The sequence below is a fragment of the Osmerus mordax genome, chromosome 18, assembly GCF_038355195.1.
Source record: "Osmerus mordax isolate fOsmMor3 chromosome 18, fOsmMor3.pri, whole genome shotgun sequence".
NCBI classification, from domain to species: Eukaryota; Metazoa; Chordata; class Actinopteri; order Osmeriformes; family Osmeridae; genus Osmerus; species Osmerus mordax.
The window spans coordinates 11,839,661-11,863,138 of record NC_090067.1 but is presented as its reverse complement, the minus strand read 5'-3'; the positions used below and the strand labels follow the sequence as shown (position 1 = coordinate 11,863,138).

The following is a 23,478-nucleotide window of genomic DNA, read 5'->3' as shown; positions in this document are numbered from 1 at the left end:
AACAAAGTCTGTTATATTTGACATGTCCTTAAAACACTAGAGGGGGGTCCAGTCCTGAAGAGTATGGTAGTGACAGTGTAGCAGAGCTCGTGGAGGAAATCTCTCTGAAAACAGAAACTGTCTTATGGTTTACTTTAAGTAAAGTGTGCTTTTGGCTCCAGTCCATATCTGAAACACAACGGATAAACAATAATAATAGGATGGCTCTTTTTGAGCTCCACTTTGAAGTTCAGGATTAGGTAGCCTAAAGATTTATGGCTGGATGTGTCATCGAAGTGTCATTCTGAGGGCACCCAACTACCAGACCGGTACGTATGACTCATTGCCTCGTGAGTGTTATTAGACATTTTGGGGGCGGAATCTTCAGCGTTAACACGTTTTGTAGCCACCTATCAATATTAAATAAAACGGTGAAAACGCGTTGATATTTTCAGAGTTTGTTTGCATTATAACTAGCTAAAAACTCATCATTAGGGAGCCAAGGAAAGGAATAGTAATAGCCCAAGTTCTTGCGTGGCAACGACGGAAGCGAGATCACTCCGCCCATCACAATTCGAAGGAGAACTCTCACCCACACTGTAGAAGAGGAACAAAAAAGCGATCTGGCAGCGGTATCTGCACTCCCTCCACTTTCTCCGGGATAGTCACGGGATTTCAATGTTCAACCTGCTCTTTGTAAGTAGAAGTGCCGTATGTAGAAAACCAATATATTCAAGTGGTTTATATACAATTATACTTGCCATATAAGCGTCGCTGTTGATGTAACACAATTTAGCATGATGGCTAGCCACATACTTTCCTAGGCGTGCTTAGCTAAGATGGCTAGTCTGGCTTGGTTTTAGCTAAGTAGCTAGCTCTAGCTATCTGGTAACAAAAGCCAAGAAACACTAGCCGCCGCGCTGTATGTTTAGGGCTAGCTAACGTCAACTACTGTTAGTAAATGAGGACGGACTTAGCCGTGGAAGCGACATATGCCATGACATCTAACTCTAACGACGTAGAGCTATCTATCTAATGAAGTCACGTTTTGGGGGAATTTGTAAGCATTTACAAACTAAAAGATGCGTAGTAATCTACACACAGTGGAGCTGAGTATTTAAATAATCCATCTGCACAATAGTAGTTATTTAGAAAAGATTGCTCACTCGGCTAGCACACCCGGTTTATGTGGCTAGCTGGTGACTAGGTTGGACACTTCACTTAAACAAATGGGGGACATTGTCTCAAAAATGTTTATTTGTGGAAGAAACCTACGATTGTCCAACGTTGTCGATGAGTGTAGCTGTTGCTAACGAAGACGTATTCAAGATGTGCAAAGCAACCCATCTAACTAGCTAATTCTGTGATACCACAATCGTGTCTCCATTTGTCAAACTAGCTAGCTCTAGCTAGCAAGCAAGGTTAGCTGATCCTGGTGTGTGTGTTGCGGTGACGTTCGCGTTAGCCAGCTAGCTAGACTTGACAGAAAACAATAATTGATTTAACTGACATTTGTGCCCAACTGTTACAATTTAACCACGTATGCTTGCTACTTGACCACAAGTTAAGATAACTAATTATGCTCACGCATTCTTTAATCGACAAACATTTATGGCCAATGCCATTATCCCGAGGCGGCCCGCTCTCTCTGTCTAGCTATCTAAGCGCTAGTTGGGGCATCCCCTAGCCTTGTAGGGGCTTGCTTGTTGCGTGAGGTATAGACATGCTAACGATAGCTTTTACATTGTTATCAATGAGACATTCCCGGTTCTACATATTTCATACTTTGCAAGCGTATTATAAGCGTGTCTGGTATCAGAAGAAGAAAGTACAATAGCAGTTAGAGTTCCGTCTATGAACGTAGGTCCTCAGCATCACTGTTCGATTCACATTGGTAAGATCTCCAGCAAATAGACCAAGCCCTATTTGCTCAGCTAGCTACTTGTCAACGAAAGCAACTAGATGATGTTCGTGCTACACATTGATAAAGCAGTTAATTAGATACAATTTCTTAGACGTCAACTCACTCGAGCTACCTAGTTAATAAATCATTTGAGGCCATCGCAGGGCCATTCGCTGTCTACCTCAATCATTCGCAACATCAGTATTTTAACCAATCCTCCGTTTTGACCCATTTATTTTCATAAGTGTACAAAGCTAGCGCGCATCACTAGCTTATTTATTTTATTATCATAGCTAGCTAACTAAACATATGTCAGACATTCTCCCAGTGCTAGTCTACATTAGTAGCTGCCGGTTTTGTCCAGTTCTAGCTTGCGTCACACGCATGTCTAGGATAGTATCACTATCCACCGTTTTGTTCGATGCAACTGGTAGCTTATGGCTTCAGTGTAATGCTATACCAAATTGGCTAATTGTCAAGCCTTCACATTTTTTTTGTACAGTGTGGCCTGTACTTGGAATTGCTCGTTGTGGGAACTAATCACCAGAAATCTCATGGTTGCAGATCATTCTATGCATGAAGAATAACTACGACCCATATCGCTATGATATTGAAAGTATTGTTATCCGGAATTTACGATGATCAAGTTTATAATGATGTGGTGAATTGGCTGCCAGATGTTGCATTGGATCTATGGAGTGAAAAGGGTTCTTCCCCCCCCTCTGCTACAGTTTGTCATATGGCCTCATGCCAGTTAGAGGAAATGCATTTGGGAAGGAAGTTAGTTACAACAGCTGTGACCATCCCAGGATTCTCTCTCCTTCATTCTGTCAGTCAACCATTGTTTTCCCCCATTGAGTTATGGAACAGAGGCGGTAGTAAATGTACCTGCAGTGCAGGTTGTGAAACAGGTAGGATAATTACACATTCCAGGTTATGAGTCAGAGCGAGCTGTCCCAATTTGCAATCACAAAGAGAACACACCTAATCATAAGCACATAGGTACATTTCTTGTCTTTCAAAACTAAAGAAGTTATTTGTAAAAAAAAATGTTTTAACAGTACTGACAATAGTCAAGCAAATACATGAAACACTGCACCTGTTAAACGGGAAGTTAAAGTTCTATCGATTGTGCATTTCTTTTCTTTAACAACAATTGAAGTTCCTATGGAAGTAGGTCGCATATACACTGACCTGCTCTACATCAAAACTAATTGACACATAATGCAGGTGCAGGCTCTGCAAATAGCCCCACTCAGTCTCGCTTGTACAGCCCTGCCCGTAGCCAAGTAAGCCTCGTGCAGAGGAAAGGCCCTCATTCGTAAGCAACCACACAGTTCTTAACACACACACACACCTTCTGTTTACTACCCTCTGTTTTATTGTGTACTCTCAGCCTAGGTTTGTATGTGATCGAGAACTGCTCTAGGATCAGCTTACCCTCCTTGATTTTAGTACGATACTGTCCTGAGGCCCCTCTGCCTGTTTCAGGCAGTGCATCCATCAGCCTCTATTGGCAGTATGCATTGAGATGAGTCATCTTTAAACAGACCGAAACTGCCAACGCTGCCTCTGAATGGCCTACCCCGCTTAATTCTGGATCATGCCAGACTTTCTTTATTATCATGTTTCCGTGCTAGCACTCTGCTTTCTGCCATACTGTTCCAGACAGAACGCAGCAAATTTTGTTTACTGTTTATTTGAAGCGTTTTGTACAAAGAACTTGTTGTGATCCGCTAAGATAGTCGGGACGATACCAGTTGACATTTAGCACAAAGAGCCTAGTTCCTCTCTTTCTTTCTCTGTATTAGCTGCCTAAAGAAGGTCAGTGCACCAGAGGAAGTCCTGAGCCTTGGTTACCGTAACCGTGAAAGCTGAGAGGCCCATCCACCTCAACTCTCTGCGGGCCTGGTGGGGTCAGTGAGTGAGTGAGTGGGGAGGGGAGCGGGGTGATCTGGGTGGAAGCAGGGCTTTGGCGCTGGTCCCACCCCCTGACCACGGCCTGCCTGGCTGCTCAGAGGTGGGGTTGAGAAGGGTCACGTTTCAGCTCCAGGCCTGAGCAAGATTTTCACACATTTTTCAATATCTCGTGTATACCCTTGGGTGTCTTTCTCTAGCGAAATGGGGAACTATTTATGTTCCAGATCACTGTGTACGGGCACCATCATTGTCAACTGTCATATTTCCTTACCTTGCTAGTCACGAAAGGAAGAACTATGGTTTTTATTGGATTGATTATTTCTTTCTCCCTCTATGGACCATTGAGTGTTTTGCTGCTGCCAAATTGTTGTCAGTAGTTACCACAACACTGATAGTTGAGGGGGCAGAGGCTAGCTTGTACTGGCAGTGTCCCTGGCAACTCTTCTGGATGTTGCTGCTAACCTTCCTTCTCCCCTGCTGACACCAGAGCAACAGGAATAGGATCCCCTTTTGTCAACTTGTGTTTACAGCTGGTTGTTTACAGCAACGGTGGTCGTCTCCCTGTGAGGGCACGGGGAAGTCATGGTTACAGGTGGAAAAAAAACCCGACGTGCTCGTCCTCAATAGCTGTTTGTCCCAGTCGGGTTGTTGTTCACCAGACTGCGTCTGATCTGGATCTAGAATTGGCGTTGGCCACAGTCTAGAACAGACTCTCTTTCTCTGCCTCTCTCTGCCTCTCTCTGTCTCTCTCCCCTCTCTCCCCCTCTCTCCCCCTCCTCTCTCTCTCTCTCTCTCTCTCTCTCTCTCTCTCTCTCTCTCTCTCTCTCTCTCTCTCTCTCTCTCTCTCTCTCTCTCTCTCTCTCTCTCTCTCTCTCTCTCTCTCTCTCTCTCTCTCTCTCTCTCTCTCTCTCTCTCTTCTCTCTCTCTCTCTCTCTCTCTCTCTCCTCTCTCTCCTCTCTCTCTCTCTCTCTCTCTCTCTCTCTCTCTCTCCTCTCTCTCTCTCTCTCCTCTCTCTCTCTCTCTCTCTCTCTCTCTCTCTCTCCTCTCTCTCTCTCTCTCTCTCCTCTCTCTCTCTCCTCTCTCTCTCTCTCTCTCTCTCTCTCTCTCTCTCTCTCTCTCTCTCTCTCTCTGCCTCTCTCTCTGCCTCTCTCTCTGCCTCTCTCTCTGCCTCTCTCTCTGCCTCTCTCTCTGCCTCTCTCTCTGCCTCTCTCTCTGCCTCTCTCTCTGCCTCTCTCTGCCTCTCTCTGCCTCTCTCTGCCTCTCTCTGCTCTCTCTGCCTCTCTCTGCCTCTCTCTGCCTCTCTCTGCCTCTCTCTGCCTCTCTCTCTCTCTCTCTCTCTCTCTCTCTGCCTCTCTCTGCCTCTCTCTGCCTCTCTCTGCCTCTCTCTGCCTCTCTCTGCCTCTCTCTGCCTCTCTCTCTCTCTCTGCCTCTCTGCCTCTCTGCCTCTCTCTCTCTCTCTCTCTCTCTGCCTCTCTGCCTCTCTGCCTCTCTGCCTCTCTGCCTCTCTGCCTCTCTCTCTCTCTCTCTCTGCCTCTCTCTCTCTGCCTCTCTCTCTCTCTCTGCCTCTCTCCTCTCTCTCTGCCTCTCTCTGCTCTCTCTGCCTCTCTCTCTCTCTCTGCCTCTCTGCCTCTCTGCCTCTCTCTCTCTCTCTCTCTCTCTCTCTCTGCCTCTCTGCCTCTCTGCCTCTCTGCCTCTCTGCCTCTCTCTCTCTCTCTCTCTGCCTCTCTCTCTCTGCCTCTCTCTCTCTCTCTCTCTGCCTCTCTCTGCCTCTCTGCCTCTCTGCCTCTCTGCTCTCTGCCTCTCTGCCTCTCTCTCTCTCTGCCTCTCTCTCTCTCTCTCTCTCTGCCTCTCTCTCTCTCTCTCTCTCTCTTTCTCTGCCTCTCTCTTTCTCTGCCTCTCTCTCTTTCTCTGCCTCTCTCTCTTTCTCTGCCCCTCTCTCTCTGCCTCTCTCTCTCTCTCTCTCTCTCTCTCAGTTCCCCACTGACATGCTACAAGGGACGATGTTCCCCATTGGAGGACAGTGGCCCTTTCATTTAGCTTCTCAGGCAGCTTATTTAAAAACATGAATTGTGCGGCTTTTCACAGCATGCCCGCTGCGTGTGTGTGTGCAGCGAGACCGGAGGGGGGGTTGGACGGAGTCACCCTCAGCAGTTTGACGAAAGGTCAGTCCTAGCATTCCATCCTCTCTGAAGACGCAGGCAGAACGGGCTGGTCCCAGATCAATGCTAACCTGAGGGGGAAGACTGCCTCTCCAGGCACCGATCCGCCATCCTTGGCCCCCCCCCCCCCTCGTTAGTCTGTGTAAATGTTTAAAAAGGGATGCTCCCGCTTTCCTCTCCTGCACTTCCGGAGGGACGGCCGGGACCGTCTGTCCCCCCCACCCCCCTCAGATGCCGGTCGTTATGGCAACAGGCATCTCTGCAACGTGGTGTTTTTCAAAGAGAAGTTTGTCTTGAAATGTCAGACAGATTAATACCACAGCGGGCCTCTAGCAACAAAGCAATGCCTTGGTCCTCTCTGTGTCCTGTCGGTCTGTGTGTGAGAACTGTGAGAGGCAAGGATGTGATAAGTTATCTGTACATCTTGAAATGTAAGATATGTTTCTGTGCAAAACTTTGCGTATTTACTTATGGATAATGGTCTTTAGGCAAATTCAGGTTTAGTAAATTGCATGTTTACTACTTGGCTTCAGACAGGAACAGGAAGTGATGCCATGAGCTCAGCGAACCACCACACAAAGTGGTTGCCACTGTCCAGTCATTGCAGTAACTTCAATGCAGACATTCAAGTGTGGTGTAACCCAATTCCAACTAGATACATTTCACGTGTTTGCTGTTGCACAGACACTGGTTGCATGACTGAACATTTATATAACTTATTTAAAAGAGAACTCCACACTCCCCCAAACCGACCTGGGAAACCCCAGTCTCTGGTCTCCAAGCAGCTATTAGAGCAGCCTGTTCTGTGTGTGGGTGTGGACAGGTAGAGAGGCGGCCAGGCAGAGTATGCGGCTTGAGGGCCTGACCTTCTGGAAGAGAGCTGATTACATTTGTGTTTGGAGATTATGACTCATTAAAGAGCTTAGGGTTAGCTGGAGTCTGTCTCCTAGCACATTTTCCATGACAATAGCTGTCACCGGTCGTTTTTTCAGATGGGGGGGGGGGGGGTAAACGTGACAGACTTCTATGAGTTGGGATGGGGGTGTTGCGGTAAAAGGGACAGACTATATAAGCGGGAGAGTGTCAAAGAGACACAAAGTAACATTCTGTCAGGATTGCTACTTCAGAACCTGGCGTTGGTTGTGAAACCAGCATCCTGGTTGTTCTGGATGGACACCTGTCAACAGTAACTAGGTGATCCATTTGACTTGTTGGCGAATGTTTAAAAGGGACAAGCCTCGCAACGGGTGAATGTTCAACCTTTGACCATCCGGCTTCTCTTATCCTGCTGCTAACATCTGCGAACATTCTGCCCATGTCCTCCTCCAGCTCTCCTTGTTATCACCATCTTTCCTTACATTTACATTTAGTCATTTAGCAGACACTCTTATCCAGAGCGACTTACAGTAAATACAGGGACATTCCCCCGAGGCAAGTAGGGTGAAGTGCCTTGCCAAGGACACAACGTCAGTTGGCTTGAGCCGGAATCGAACTGGCAACCTTCGGATTACTAGCCCGATTCCCTAACCGCTCAGCCACCTGACTCCCAGCCTGACTTTCCCAGCCTGACTTTCCTATGTTACATTTTGAATGGCATGCTTTGACTTGCAAAGTTGAGGCTTGATTTGAATGGAGGTAAACAAAGAGGTAAACCTGCGTGGACTCTCAACCAGAGATCATTTGTGTGGCAGCGAGCTTCCAGAAGCTAGTCTATCAACAAACACTACTAAAGCTATCTCGTGTTTATCATAATTTTTGTTTGCCTAGTCTGACACCATAGTGACCTGAACACTGGAATAACATGTTAAGGCTGAATGTCTTCTATTTTTCCTGAACTTAGTTTTCTTTACCCTCCCCACCCCACCCCATGAGGTCTCCTAATCTTTCGGTTTTCAGAGAGAAGGGGGTCGGCAGAGATGGAGAGCGAGAGACGCACTAGCCTCGCACGCCCTCCCTTTCGGCACTATCGCGGCCACTTTGATCGTCGTGTTGTTTCAGAGCTGGCAAAAGCCCCTGTGATAAGTGGCCGCTGCCTCGTATAGGGAGGATAGTCTGTAGAGAACACACATGCTTATACCTCTCACCCCCACCTCCTCTGCTTCACCCAGGGAAGGCAGCAGAATAACAGGTTCACGTTTAGTCCCATGGGAACCGGTAGCCATGCAACAGACTTAGGCACCAAGTGTGTAGCATATTTAGGCTAATAAGCTTTGCTAATCAAGGGAAGGTGTTCCTTTTGTTTGGACTGCTAAGGACTGTTATGTTGTCGTCTTCGCTGCGCTGGTTGACGGTCTCCATTGGGGCTGTGGTGGTTGTCGTATCCAGTAGCTTAACCCAGGAAAAGTACTGCTGGTCTAGGTGAGGCATGTCTTGTGGTGAACCGGGCAACCCCTTTAGAGTAGGATGCCTGGACGAAGCCTAAGAGTGTGTTTGTTTGTGTGCTTAGGTGTATTTATAGAGCAAAGATCCGTTTCACCTCTTATTTTAAGCTTGTTTAAATACATGCATGTCTGTACAGTAGAGGCAGAGAATTGTTGTTCGACTTGTTGTTGTTTGAACATGGCGTTTCTAAAAGCGTAACATCTGTGTTTGCATGTGCACTCATGTGTGTGTTGGTTTGTGCATACGTGTTGTGGTTGGCCCTTGAGGCCGGTGTTGAATATTGGCCTACTTTGGTGAGTGTTGTCCTGGTGCTAAGTAGACTAAGTGGTTGTGTTCACTGGGCCTTGCGGTCAACACCCAGGGCTGATTGGCAGGTTTCACCTGAGAAGAGGGAGAATTTAGGTCCAGTGGTGCCCCAGCCCGTCTCCCTGCCAGAAAAGGTCTTGGGCTCACGGCTATCTTTGGTTATCTTAAGAGTATAAATACAGCGAACTCGAGTGACTATCCCTGTGGTGACACTGTCTGAGCACTGCTCTTCTTCACCACCAGAGATAATTGATGTGAATTAGGCTTAAGACTCGAGACATTCGGTCTGCTGTCTGCCCCACACACAAAGCTGATCTTTAGACTTGGTAAAAAGCCTTACGTGAAGAAAACGCACTGCGCACTTCTGCGCTGGATCACGGTGTTTGTCTCTCGTGTTTGCACATCGGGCCTATATCTCGACCAGCATGAACATTCTTCCATTGATCCGATCAAACATTTGAAAATGGCTTGAATTCAAATTAAAAACCACGGGGCCGAGCCATCGGTCTGCTTCCCGCTCCGCTGAGAGGTGTAGCCTCAAACGCAGGGCAGAGGTGTAGCCTCAAACGCAGGGCAGAGGTGTAGCCTCAAACGCAGGGCAGAGGTGTAGCCTCAAACGCAGGGCAGAGGTGTAGCCTCAAACGCAGGGCAGAGGTGTAGCCTCAAACGCAGGGCAGAGGTGTAGCCTCAAACGCAGGGCAGAGGTGTAGCCTCAAACGCAGAGGGCACTGCTGCTCAGATTTCCCATCACCTCACGTACCCTCTCCAACCCTCCCAGCCAGGGCTCGCTCAAACTCCGTCTTCCCAGAAAGCCAGCCTCTCCACAGTAAGGTACACCTGGTCCTCCTTTAGCCACGTTCCGAGAAGCTTCCATCAGCCGTACTTCTCAGAAGCTCACTTACCCCCACCCCCCCATATCGCACCCTCACTGGCATCCAGCCAACAAAGCAACACGTCACCCAACCCCCTCGCGACGGCCGTATCCTCAGAGGGTATCTCTTTCAACTCCTCAGGGACAACTGGGCTCCCCGTCGGCCAATCAGGGGAGTGCTCCCGCCGGGCTGCTGCCAACGCAGCAAGTTAGGTGTGAGGCGAGGAGTGGCTCCCTGTGGTGTGCTGCCCCAACATGCCCGAGCCCGGCTCCTAAACCCCCCCGCCCCCTCCTTCCAGAACAGACGCCCAGAGGGGGGAGGGGGGAGCCCCGCCCCCCCCCCCCCCCTCAGAGACAGGGCTCTGTTGACGGTTGTGAAGGGTTGTTGTGTTTGTCAACCTCGCCCTTTAGCGGGAGAGGTGGGCCGCTCGCGTCCCGTAAACTGTGTTTGCTCCGTGTCCCCTGGCCGCTTGTCAACATGCCCTGTGCTCGGGTCCCTCCGTGCTGGACTCTAACCCGGGACTCGGGCCCTCTTATCTTTTACTAAGTGTCGGTGGAGGGGGAAGAGGGAGGTGGGAGGGTTCTTTTCTCCTGTCCTCTGACCCAGTTATGGCTGTGTGGTTGGGGTGGTGAGCTGTGTGTGTGCGTAGGTGTGTGACGGTCACACCCCCCCCCCCTCCTCTTCACTCTGTAGTAGGATGAGCCACCCACCATGAATATCACAGCATTGACGTCACAGCAGCTAAACAGCTGGGGCCTGGGGCAGGTGTGCCTCTGCCTTATCTAGGCCTGTTTCTCTTCCCACTTTCTCTCACACAATCTCTCATTCAGTGTTTTCTTCTCCCCCCCTCCCCTTTTTCTTTTTCTCTCACTCTCTCCCTCTCTCTCCTCGTTGTCCTTGTTCACCCCATCTTCCTTCCCCAACGTGAAAGATTATCTGCAAGGCGTCGCGAGTGCCCTTCTACATGGAGAGTTCCGGAAATGTCAGTCGCCATTCATAAAGGCAATTGGATGAAACAAACCTTTCTGTAATGCCCCAGTGAATCCCATGTCCGCTATCATCCTCTGTTTCGACCAACTTCTGCGTTCTGAAAACGCCAGCACTGCACACACTTGGCACACCGCTACACAAACATCTCAGCTTAAGGGAGTCTCTCACACCTTTGCTGCCACACCAGGGTTATTGCTGAGTTTTCTCTAACAATGCTGACACACAAAGCAAGTCAGGCTGAATGTGAGATCCAGAACAGCGGCAGTAATCTCGAAACATCTAAAGCACAACACACCCGTTTTGTACCCGAAAGAACACAGCGCCTTCCCCGAAAAAGCCCAACCCTCTTCTGAGTTCCACCTGTGCCTTTCCAGCTTCCCACATTCAGTTCTCAGAAGCAGGTTTCAGCCCTGATTCACAGAAGCTGCCTTTCCCATATGACACCCGTACGAGGATCAGGTCAGCGAAACGTTGGCTGCCGTGTCTATGACTCAACCCTCTTATCTATCCAGGTACAGCCCACTCCCCCCCCCCCCCCCCCCCCTCTGTCTCTTTGTCTCCTCTCGTTCGCGGCCCTGTCTGGTTGGAACACCTCCGCGGCTAACCCTTTGTTGTTTGTGCGCAGAGGAGAGAATGCTGGCTGCCATAGGCCTGGCTACTCGCTGTCCCCTTCTCACGTTTACATCATGTCTTATGATTGAGACCGGGCTTGCTGTTCTGCCCTTGCCCTCTTCCTGCTGGGCAGTGGGGACAGTGCTATCCCCATCACACTGTGTGTGTGAGGGGGGGGATTCAGGATTCAGTAGAGGGCAGGGGTAAGGGCGTGAGTTAACAAAGCACAACAACGTCTCCTGCTGTGATACTGTCATTGTCCTTTTAGCCCAGTGACTCAAACCAGAACAGGACTCCCTGCCTGCCCTAGTCGCCAGGCCAGGCCAGGCCAGACACTCCCTCTCCCCCCTGGCACAGCTGTGAAGCAGCAGGACCTTGCTGTAGATGCGCGCCTTCCATCCCTCCATGCTGCTTCCCCATCACCCATCATGACACCTCCACCCAACATGGGTCGTAGAGGACGACGCCGGCTGAAGTTCACCCTTGGCTTTTACCCATGACTGACTTTCTGTCCCACTTGGCTAAACATTCAGCTCTTAGTTTTTCCTGTACAGTTTTTTTTATTTTTTGTTGGTGCACAGCTTCCTGTGCCAGATCATTCGTGTTTTACTTGCTGTTGTGGCCCTGAGGCCACAACAGCAAGTCGGTACAACATGAATCTTGTCCTGAGTCTTCCGCTTCATGCACAGAGATTCAGCCAAACAGCCATGCCAGAGACCCCGTCTAGACCCGGGGGTCTAGACCCGGGGGTCTGGACCTGGGTTCTGGTCGCTCCGTGTCCACGCTACCCGCTCAGCTGGATTTTGACTCCAGATCTTCGGGATCTGAGAACAGGGGATTACAGCCCTGTGCCGGTTCTATCGGCTATTCACAATCCCACTAATCCCCCCCCCTCCCCTCCATGTTTCACACAGTGTTCAAGGATGTCAACATGAGCAGGATGGGCGAGTGGGTGGAGGGAAGCTTCTCTCGGGTGGCCCAGACGTCAGGCTTTATTCTCCTCAGGGAAGTCGTTTGACGCGTGGGTTCTGATTTGAATCGTCGCTGCGCTCCCCCTCTACCTCGCCCTCTAGAACAGCTTTTCCTACGTTGTCCATCAATTAGCGTCAACTATTGTTGGCGTGCGTGCGGTTTCAGTTCTCGGTTCTCCTGAAAGATCCCGTTTGGCGCCGTGCCAGTCCTGATAGTGCTAGCCTGGTTACCACGCCACATACCAGAGAGCTGCGGCGCCCATGTGGAACATGCAAATCAGGTTCCCTCCGGCCAGTTCCAGATCAATCATTAGGAAATCGGAGGCCGCCTTTTGTTTGTACAACTAGGCTCGTTCTACAGCCGAGGGTTTTTATCTCGGTGCTTTCACGAGAAATGCGAGCATCTGACGATGCAGTTTTTACAGGGTTCACAAAAGCCTTTTTGTTCTTCTTACATTTACATTTAGTCATTTAGCAGACGCTCTTATCAAGAGCGACTTACAGGAAGTACAGGGACATTCCCCCCGAGGCAAGTAGGGTGAACTGCCTTGCCCAAGGGCACAACGTCATTTTGAACGGCCTGGAATCGAACCGGCAACCTTCTGATTAATAGCCGATTCCCTAACCGCTCAGCCATCTGACTCTTCTTGTATGACTTGTTTTGGTACTTTTGTTCTCTGTTGTAAGATAGCAGGGCTCATTATCACTCCGGACACTAGTGCTCTTGACTTCTCTCCCCTTTCTTACCCCCCTCCCACACACACACCCACACACTCTGTCAATGTGTAGGAGATTGCACTGGGAGGCCAGATGATTGGGGCTGGTGTCTCCTATCAGCTCTCACGCTCTCCCTATCATATTAGCCCACCAGGATATCATGTGACAGGGAGCAGGGCACCAGGGGATAGTTCCCCCTTACCTTTCTCCCACCCTCCTACGGACGATTAAGGGGCCCAGCATGCAACTGGAGTCGTCGTTTCGCAGCACCGGCTCGATCGTGTGCATCTTAAAACTGCTTTTGGTTTGTTCCGGTTAGTGTCGTCCCATCATCTGGTCGATTCTTGCTTGCTATACGTAGACCATTGGGAACATGGCTGCAAATTAGAGGATAAAAAAATAAATAATAAAAAGTACAGTTGTAAGTAGTGTTGCTTTCGTCAACGAAAATTATGACTAAATATCGTCGTCAACGAACCTTTATCAAGTGACAAACGAGACGAGACGCAACGTAAATGCTGGTCATGTGACGATGACTATAATTAAATGTATAATGCAATATCGTTGACGAATAAAAACGAGACGAAATGTAGTTTACAAAATTGCTGCCTTGCAGCAAAGGCTGGATTTGCTCCCAGGCCCATTTGGTAAGGCCTAAGTAGTACACACTTATCCAGTGAGCTACCGGAGTACTACAGAGCAGTTTACTTCCAGGCTTCTCTGGGAACAGAGTAAGCTTACACAGGCACTGGCTTTAGTGAGTGACAGGGTGAATATCACCCACACTGGGAGTTTGACAGCATACTTAAAGACACCGATGGTATAGTGACTTTCACACCACAAGTGTTAGTTGCATTTCCCGTGTGGTTATTCATACTGTTTGCCTGACAAAACCGATCGCGTGTGTGTGTGTGTGCGTGCGTGCGTGCGTGCGTGCGTGCGTGGTTTGCTCAAGCCGCCGCCATCTGCAAAGACTTGTTTTGCAGAACCAGTGTGCAAATTCTGGGTCATTTGCATGAGTTCCCGACACAGGGGAAGCTGACTAGCTGCCCTGGTGTAACAAGTGCATCAGCCAGCTGATCTTCTGACAGCTTGGCTGGCTGACTGACAGCTCTTTTGACAAGACAATGTCACTAGGCTGAAACCACCCACCTCCTGGGGTACGTCTCAATTCTGCCAAAGTCCACCCCCCCCCCCCCCCCCCCCCCCTCCTTCATACCCTGTTCTAATCAACAAGCTGTGTAGTCCATAGACGCCTTGGTCAACGGAGCGTTGCGTTTTCGTTGACACACAAACAATCCTTTTCCTAGAAGAAGGAAACGAGGGAAGGAGGCAGCTTTTTGACACTCGGAACACAGAACCTCAGAACACAGAACCTCAGAACACAGAACCTCAATACACAGAACCTCAGAAGGAATCGACCAAGGCGTGCGCATGCTGCTCAGAGCCTGTGTGCTGACCGCATGGAATAGGACGCTAATTCTGCTCAGCGGCCGATAATTAAGATGTTGCTGATGGCAAAAAGCTAATCTGATATCAGCGTGAGAGAACGGGGTGCTGCTGATCTGTGGGGGAAGGGTCTTATCTCACGCTCAGCCCGGAGTTGGCGCTCACTGACACATCTAGTTTCACTACCCTGTACTCGTCACATCTAAGGTTGCGGCTCGCTTTGAAAGGGCTCACGGATCTCCTTTCATCGCAGCCGTAGTCGTGTCGAACTACAAGAAGCAGGCCGTCGCGCCGCTCTCGCTCGGACCTGCTGTTGTCCAGTAATGTCTGCCTCCTGGGTCCCCAGGGGAGGGGGGAGGGACTCTCCACGGCCCCCTTTTATCCTCCCATCTCTCCAGTGAGAGGCCTGGTGCTCTCACCTCAGTGACATCACCTGTAAATACCTGCCGTTGACAACCCATCTCCACCTCCCTATTCTGGGGAATTTGAAGCTGATGACAAGGATCTTCTGATGTCGTCTTTTTCTCTGCCCCCCCTCCCCTTTCTTCTGCTCGCACTGTCTTGCCCATCATAATGCCAGGTATTGTCGGGAGGGATAGAGGGGCCGGTCAGAGGTAATAATTAAAGGCGTCTGGGAAGATCTCTGGCCTCTGTAGAGCTGCTGTCTCTTTTGAAGGCAGGTGCTGGCACAGATGAACAGAACAGGGGGGAAGGGTGGGGCCCTGGAAGAGAGCGACTGGGCTGGAAGGAGGGGATGCGACCAGGCTGATTTGCGAGGAGCCGAAGCTGAAAGGGGGGAACGAGGGCTCAGGAAGGGACACAACCTTTCTGAAGCCGCTCTGTTTGTGGGAGGACTGTCCCTCTTAAGTGTGTTGAGCCGGGGCCTGCTGTCGACTGGGGACAGGAGAGAGGGAGGGACTGGGGACGGGAGGGACGGGAGAGTGGGAGGGAGGGACTGGGGACAGGAGAGAGGGAGGGACTGGGGACGGGAGGGACGGGAGAGTGGGAGGGAGGGACTGGGGACGGGAGAGAGGGAGGGAGGGACTGGGGACGGGAGAGAGGGAGGGAGGGACGGGAGAGAGGGAGGGAGGGAGGGACTGGGGACGGGAGAGAGGGAGGGACGGGAGAGTGGGAGGGAGGGAGGGACTGGGGACGGGAGAGAGGGAGGGAGGGACTGGGGATGGGAGAGAGGGAGGGAGGGACGGGAGAGAGGGAGGGACTGGGGACAGGTGACAGGTGCTGGAGGGAGAGACTGGGGACAGGTGCTGGAGGGAGGGACTCATAGGGAAGCCCTGTTTGTGATTCACCTGCCCACGTTAGTGTGTGTGTGTGTGTGTGGACAAAGTGCTACTGACGTGTCAGCCCAAAGATTGGGATGAATAAGGAAGGGGAGAAGGAGAGGCCGTCTCCAGGAGTCTCAGGGAGGTGGAAGGGGGGAGCGTGGGACTGTGAAACAGTCTGACCGTTTGAAGCCTTGCCCACCAGTAATCCTCACCTTGTGACTGGCTCTGACACTGTGCTGAAGTCCAAGCTTGTTCCTCCCTCCCTCTTTTTTGTCCCTCTCTCTCGGCCCCTTTCTCTCGACACCACATGCGTGCGTCAGCCCAGCAACGCCCCCCTCCCTCCCTCCTCGCTGTGTGGAGGCTCATTGCCGGAGCCGGTTTGTGCCAGCTGAGATCAGACGCTCCAGGTCTTGACACAGGAAGACTGACCGGGCCGCCTTAGTTGTGTAGGGGATAGACGTGAAGATATACTACCAAGGTGTTCTTCTTCTGAAGCCCAGACACCCGGCTGTCACGTGACATGTCTGCTTCGGCCTGTGGGCGTTGTGATGTTTTTCCTCTAGTATTGTGGGTACCTGGTTTCACCTCCCTGTCACTCACACACCATGAGAGAGAGAGTAGACATGGTGACCCCAACTGTTACACAAACCAAGGCTTCATGTGTGTTTTGATTCTGTGTTTATTATGCTCAACAGACTAGTGCATATCTTATGCAGCTTTTGTTTAGCCTTGACATGTATATTTGTTTTATTCACACCCAATATTCCAAAAGATTAGATTTGCATGAGTTAATAACATCTTTTTTTTTTTGTTGTCTCCCTTTTCCCCCTCTGTCTCTCTCCCTCAGTGTTTCTGTGTCGATTTGGGCCGTACATATATGGCGAATGTGAGTGTGAGTGGAGACTTCTGCCAGGCACAGCACCTCTCCTTCGTGGACAAGTGAATCGGCCGCCCCCCTCGGGACTACGCTACCCAGAAGCCCCCCTGACTGCCAGCACACTGGGAACCCCTGTCTCTTCTCACGGCCATCTGGGATACCGCGTAGTCCTAGGCCAGATCGCCCAGCTCTGTCCCAGCCAATAAGGAATCGCCCTTCTCTTCCCTTCTCATCTTTCTCTTCGAATAGCCAATCACAAACAGCTCTCCTGAATGGGGTAAACTGATTGGATGACTCTTGGATAGTCTCCCCTTTTTTTTGTTTTCATTTTAAAGTTTCATTTTTACCCTTTTTTTGACATCCCTGAAGTACTGTGGACTAGTTCATCCTTTTTTGGTTTCCACTTTTTTGTACCCATCCTGTAGAAACTGTTGTCATCCCTCCCTCCCCACCTGTTTTGTTGTTTTTAATTTATTACATTTTTTTATCGTACAGAAACGTACTACAAGTCTTTGCTGACATCTGAGCCAAAAGTCACATTTTTTTTGTAATAGAAATAAGTATTTTTATTTTAATTTTCTTAAAGCCGTCTCGCCAACATGAACCGCCCCGCTGCAGTCGAGATTTCCTACGAGTGCATGAGGTTCCTCATCACCCACAACCCAACAAATGCCACGCTCAACAAGTTCACAGAGGTGAGCTCCTGTTTACGACTGTGTCTGTGGATTACTGTAAACACTTAGAGCAAGTTAGAGCAAGTTTATGAATGCATGGATTGACAGTTTGTCTTTCCTCTCTCTCACTCTCTTCCTCTCACTTCCTCTCTCTCTCGCTCACTCTCTGCCTCACTATCTCACTCTCTTTCTCTCACTCTGCCTCTCTCTCTTCCTCTCACCCTCTCGCTTTCTCTCCCTCACTCTCTCTCTCACCCTCTGCCTCACTTTCTCATTCTACCTCTATTTTTCTCACTCTCTCTCTCTCTCTCTCTCTCTCTCTCTCTCTCACACACACACACTGCCTCACTCTCACTCTGCCTCTCTTTTTCTCTCTCTCTCTCTCTGTCTCTCAGGAACTGAAGAAGTGTGAGGTGAACACTTTGGTGCGGGTGTGTGACGCCACCTATGATAAGGCCCCTGTGGAGAAGGAAGGGATCCAGGTCCTGGTGCGTACACACACACACACACACGCACCATTATCTCAGTCAGCACCACTCCACCAGGAAGCGGGCTCCTACGTATTTCGCCACTGATCCGCTTTGTCTCCGTAGGATTGGCCCTTTGACGATGGCGCCCCGCCCCCTACCCAGATCGTGGACGATTGGCTCAACCTGCTAAAGACCAAGTTCCGTGAAGAGCCAGGCTGCTGCATCGCTGTGCACTGTGTGGCAGGGCTGGGCCGGTGAGTATCTCCTAGCGGTGGCTCCAGCTAGCGGTGGCTCCAGCTAGCGGGTGGCTCCAACTTGCGGTGGCTCCAGCTAGCGGTGGCTCCAGCTAGCGGGTGGCTCCAGCTAGCGGGTGGCTCCAGCTAGCGGTGGCTCCAGCTAGCGGTGGCTCCAGCTAGCGGTGGCTCCAGCTAGCGGTGGCTCCAGCTAGCGGTGGCTCCAGCTAGCGGTGGCTCCAGCTAGCGGTGGCTCCAGCTAGCGGTGGCTCCAGCTAGCGGTGGCTCCAGCTAGCGGTGGCTCCAGCCGCTAGCGGTGTCTCCAGCAGCTAGCGGTGTCTCCAGCTAGCGGTGTCTCCAAGTAGCGGTGTCTCCAGCTAGCGGTGGCTCCAGCTAGCGGTGGCTCCAGCTGCACAGCTGCGGTGTCTCGCACCTCCTATCCAATTAGCCGCCGGGTAGTGTTAGCCAGGTCCCTAGGGTGAGTTCAAGACAGAGGCTCTTTTTTGCCAGGGGCTTGTGTGGTTCCCAGTGGCATTTATGGTAAACACAGTCCACTCTTTCCCTTTTCTTCCTGTTAGCATCAGCTAGTTAGCGTTAGACTGGCTCTTGTGTGCAGTGCACGGTTTCATTTCCCCGCCTTCAATCCGACCCCCCTGGGAGGACGAGAAACCCTCCAGGTGGTCTTCATGTCCATCATCCACTCAGAGGCAGGATCTCCACGACTTGTCCTGGTCCTCTAACGCAGCCATTGTTTTACACAGCTTAAACAGCCAGTCTTCTCTCTCTCTCTCTCTCTCTCTCTCTCGCTCTCTCTCTCGCTCTCTCTCTCTCTCTCTCTCTCTCTCTCTCTCTCTCGCTCTCTCGCTCTCTCGCTCTCTCGCTCTCTGAGCATCGATCGGCAGGTTCATGTCTCGTCCTCTCTTCAGTGAGGTGATGCCCACACAGTCTCTCCCCGGTCAATGTTTTTATTTTAACCCCCCCATTAGAGCCAGTGATTTATCCCTGCTCTCCTGTGCTTGACCGCCCGCTCCGTCAGTGGCTCTGGAAAAAGGGCCCATCAGCTGGTTCAGCCATGAATCAGTGAAGCTATCCAGTCTCTCTGGTAAGCTTGTGGTTCAGGTGAAAGCACCAGGTGTTCAGTCACCAGGGAGATGGCCTGATCCTGGCTGATGGATGCATGCGGTAGGCCCCTGTCCGGTTTATTATGTTTCAGATGACGTCCCTGTGTTAATGGTACGAGCTCTTACACAGTGAGCGACTGGGAGCTACTATTTTGAGCCAAAAGATGATGTGATATCTATAATAATAAATTAAAAAACTGTACAAAAGTAGGTATTTGACTGTGCGACTGAAAGTTATTTTGAAGGCTTTTGAACTATTGGCTGACAAGTCATTTTGACACGCTCGCTCTATTTCATCAAACAACAAGCTTGTGTAGGTTGCCAATCACACTCAAGTGCAGAATTGCTCGTGCCCATACAGGAACGCTCCAACGCTCCAGTTTTCCGGATTGCGGAAATCACAGGGTGCCAATGCAGTCGCATTCCGGGGTAAACAATCGCACGCACACCCACGAGCTAACGCATTCCAAGAAACTTTTTTTCATTTTTTTTTGGCATTTCAAAGAAACCGCCCAGCTACTGAAATAGTGTGGTAGTTAGACCGGAGTTTTTGCTTTCAGCTCCTCTTGGCTTCACTGGCTTCACAGAGCAGCAGCTTTTGTTCAGGTTGGATGGTGAGGCCTCACAGACCGCAGCCCTTGCGTGGGAGCAGCAAGTGTTTTTAGTTTGTGCCTCCATTCGGTTCTCGCACCTTCATTTCTCACCCTTTTTTTTTTTTTTTACCCTCTTTTTCACGGTTTCTCCCTTTTCTCTGTGTGTGTGTGTGTGTGTGTGTGTGTGAGAGAGAGAGTGTGAGTGAGTGAGTGAGAACCCACACAGGAATGCTCCGTCAGCAAGGGAGGTTGATGCGCTGGGCTGGCTGACAATTAAATCGTTTTGCTGCGTTTTGTTTTATTATTTTTCTCTCCCCCCCCTCCCCTGTTTTCCTGGTGAGAAGGTTGTCTTACAATGTCCTACTTATCACACAACGTGTGTGTGTGAGGGAGAGAGGGGCCAGGGTGTGAACTTGACGTCCCAGTGGGCAGCAGTTGAACCCAGGGACCCCTGCAGGTTTCCCAGGCCCGTTTCCCAGGTTTACACCTCCCGCCCTCAGAACCGTGAAACCATATGAAGGATGCTATTCAACTATTCTCTCTTTTCTCTCTCTTTCTCTCTCCTCCTTCACTCTCTTTTACTTTCTCTCCCTTCGTGTCTTCTCCCTTCCCCCGTCCACTCTCTCTTTCTCTCTCCTCCTTCACTCTCTTTTACTTTCTCTCCCTTCGTGTCTTCTCCCTTCCCCCGTCCACTCTCTCTTTCTCTCTCCTCCTTCACTCTCTTTTACTTTCTCTCCCTTCGTGTCTTCTCCCTTCCCCCGTCCACTCTCTCTTTCTCTCTCCTCCTTCACTCTCTTTTACTTTCTCTCCCTTCGTGTCTTCTCCCTTCCCCCATCCACTCTCTTTCTCTCTCCTCCTTCACTCTCTTTTACTTTCTCTCCCTTCGTGTCTTCTCCCTTCCCCCATCCACTCTCTCTTTCTCTCTCCTCCTTCACTCTCTTGGTCTCTCCATCTCTTGCTGTGTCAGAGCTCCAGTCCTGGTGGCCTTAGCGTTGATCGAGACTGGGATGAAGTATGAGGACGCAGTGCAGTTCATAAGACAGTGAGTACCTCTTCTCTATCAACCCAGTCCATTGTTGCGTTCAGTTGGACAAGTTCTTTTTCGAATATACTTCTGCCAGTTTTCACTGTGCTTCCGTAAAATGACTTCCCTTAAAGTGAACTGACGAGAGCGTTTGATTGTACCGTTTAGATTTGTCCTGAATCGCTCATGACTTTAGGAGATTGTTTCATCCCTTCGTTTCTAACCTACGATCCGTCTCTCTCTCTCTCGCCCTCTATCTATCCCTCTCTTTCTTCCTCTCTCTCTCTTCCTCTCATTCTCTCGCACTCTCTCGTCCTCTCTTTCTTCCTCTCTCTCTCTCGCCCGTCAGGAAAAGACGTGGAGCGTTCAATTCCAAACAGCTTCTTTACCTCGAGAAATACAGACCCAAGATGCGTCTGCGCTTCAAGGATGCCAACGTCCACAACTGCTGTGTGCAGTAGTCTGTCTGTCTGCATCCCTCCGTGTGCAACTGGTGGGAAAACTATTCCAACAAGGAGAGATAAAAAGAGAAAGCTATCAGTAATTATTGTGATGATTTAACACACAGTCATGGCTAATTGATCACAGAATGAGTGAATACAGATGTAGAGATCCACCAGCCGTACCAATGAATAAGGTCAAAGCACACTGATGGGTGACACCCCCCCCCCCTCCCCTCCCGGTTACTAGTGTCCAATCATGGTCCAGAATTTGTTCAACTCAAGTCCATTCAGATTTTTCCATTTTAAATTATGGATAACTTTTTATTTGTATTTTTTACACACAAGTAAGTTGTAATATGATGATGACAACAACAACAACAAAACAAATGATATTAATATTGTTGATTTGTATTTTATCCTTTAAATATTGATATTATGATGTTTGGCGCAGGCTAATGTATCTCACAAGATATGTTTTAAAACCCTTCAGCGCATTACAATACTATTCCATGTTTAAAAAACTAAAACTCCGTTCTGGTATTGAGACATTTTTCACAGCGTAAAATCTCCAAAAAGTTCCACTGAAAATGCATTTCTCTCATGCTTTTTCTCTCCTCCTTCACTCGCTTGAAGTCACTTTTAATTTAGGGATTGGCTGGGTTTTAAATGTCTGCTATATTTATTCTCTAGCTATGATTAGTGTGGCAGTCTAGAGTTGGGCAGGGGCAAGGACACTGTAATCCTTTTTTCTAGAGCCATGTTGTTTCACTTTCTGTTTTTTGAAATCTCGCGGGAGTGCAATATTCAATCCACCTCAGAAATGCCCCCAAAACCCTGTGACCGTCCTACACACACACACACACACACACAGACACATCTGGACACGCACACACAAACACACACTCACAAACACACATGCGCGCGCACACACACACAAGCAAGCAGGCAGTTATTAGACAGGAAGACCCTTGGCTAGTCTGACTGCGGGTACGTGTCCATTCACTAAGGCTGCTTACTCCTCTTTCTGGGTTTACAATAGGACTACCTTACACGCCGCACACTGTATGACACACACACACACATGCAGGCAGACAAACGCACACACACACCATACAACCCAACTGTTAATCCCTACTCTCACTCTGAAGGAAAAGAGGTGGAAAAGAAAGAAAATGGTCAGTTTTTTATCATTGTACCCATTTTAAAGACATCCCCAATTCCTATTGGTTTTAAAAGATAAATAAAATAAAATTGAAATAAGATGAAACTTGTCTGTATTGAGTTTCAGCTGCTGCAGCGATCTCAAGTATGGTGTTTTCAACCTGCCACTGCTTTTGTTTTCATCCTCAGAGGGCCATATGGTTGGATAACAAATTATTACAATTGCCATGTGTATGTAGTTTACATTTAGTCATTTAGCAGACGCTCTTATCCAGAGCATCTTACAGTAAGTACAGGGACATTCCCCCGAGGCAAGTAGGGCGAAGATCCTTGCCCAAGGACACAACGTCATTTGGCACGGCTGGGAATCGAACTGTCAACCTTCAGATTACTAGTCCGACTCCCTCACTGCTCAGCCATCTGACTACCTGTCCCTAGTTGCGTTTGTATTGTACTAGTACAATATGTATTTTTCTTCAGAATGAAATGTATTCTCTGGACTAGCAGGCGTTTATCCAAGGACCATGGGTTTGAGAAACGGAAGTGAATGATTGCATGTTATGAATGGCGTCTGTGCCCGTCTTTGTCCTCGGTATGAATGGCATTTGTGCGTTAAAGAGGTGTGGTTCAGAGGTGTGGATGGGATGTAGACCTACGTCTCAGCGTAGCAACATTTCACAACAGCTTCACATTCTGTTTGACTAGTGTCTGAATCTGGAGAGGACAGTGCGCCCTGCCGCCCTCTGGTGTATTCATTTACATTTAGTCATTTAGCAGACGCTCTTATCCAGAGCGACTTACAGTAAGTACAGGGACATTCTCCCCGAGGCAAGTAGGGTGAAGTGCCTTGCCCAAGGACACAACGTCATTTTGCACGGCCGGGAATCGAACCAACAACCTTCTGATTAATAGCCCAACTCCCTAACCCCTCAGCCATCTGACCTCCTATTCAAACAAAAGCGTACAGATCAATTTATAGACTCCTTTCATTCAGACCGAAATGCCACAGAGCTGGAGATTAATGAAGACCGGATGCGATTAGTAAAAAATAAAAACAACCGTCAAATCAATATCTTTTTCTGAGGGCGAGGGGGGGATGGTTAAGTGTTTGCTCAGCAAAGAGCGTGAGCATTGAACAATGCCGCCCGAATCTGTCGGGACTGACTAGCGAGCAAGCCCAACGCCGGCCAGCTAGATTGAGGCTGAAATCTAATAGGCCTACAACAGGTGTTTTCACATTTCATCCTACCCCAAATATGATGTGGTAGCAACACACAGTAGCCTACACTAGAGAACTAAAGGAGACAATTATAGCTACTAAATGCAGGCCTAACTATAA

The 23,478-nt window shown here is 49.5% G+C and overlaps 1 protein-coding gene across 2 annotated transcripts; it reads left to right on the top strand.

Moving 5' to 3' along the window:
* Positions 1–416: 416 nt before the first annotated feature.
* ptp4a2b (protein tyrosine phosphatase 4A2b) lies at positions 417–22,239 on the top strand. 2 transcript variants are annotated; one of them, XM_067255507.1, is made up of 7 exons: positions 417–675; positions 16,391–16,697; positions 17,007–17,115; positions 17,490–17,582; positions 17,688–17,818; positions 20,479–20,553; positions 20,885–22,239. In XM_067255507.1, the coding sequence occupies exons 2-7, from the start codon at positions 16,693–16,695 to the stop codon at positions 20,994–20,996; spliced, it is 525 nt and encodes a 174-aa protein (XP_067111608.1). In that variant the 5' UTR covers positions 417–675; positions 16,391–16,692; the 3' UTR covers positions 20,997–22,239. The 2 variants fall into 2 exon arrangements, with proteins under 2 accessions (XP_067111608.1, XP_067111609.1); XM_067255508.1 differs by lacking the exon at positions 417–675 and adding an exon at positions 8,129–8,319.
* The last annotated feature ends 1,239 nt before the right edge of the window (positions 22,240–23,478 follow it).

Excerpts from the sequence above, each read along its gene's own strand:
- ptp4a2b (XM_067255507.1), top strand. Across the intron at positions 17,116-17,489 it reads CGCTCAACAAGTTCACAGAG|GAACTGAAGAAGTGTGAGGT; the intron begins GTGAGCTCCTGT and ends TCTGTCTCTCAG. Across the intron at positions 20,554-20,884 it reads GCAGTGCAGTTCATAAGACA|GAAAAGACGTGGAGCGTTCA; the intron begins GTGAGTACCTCT and ends CTCGCCCGTCAG.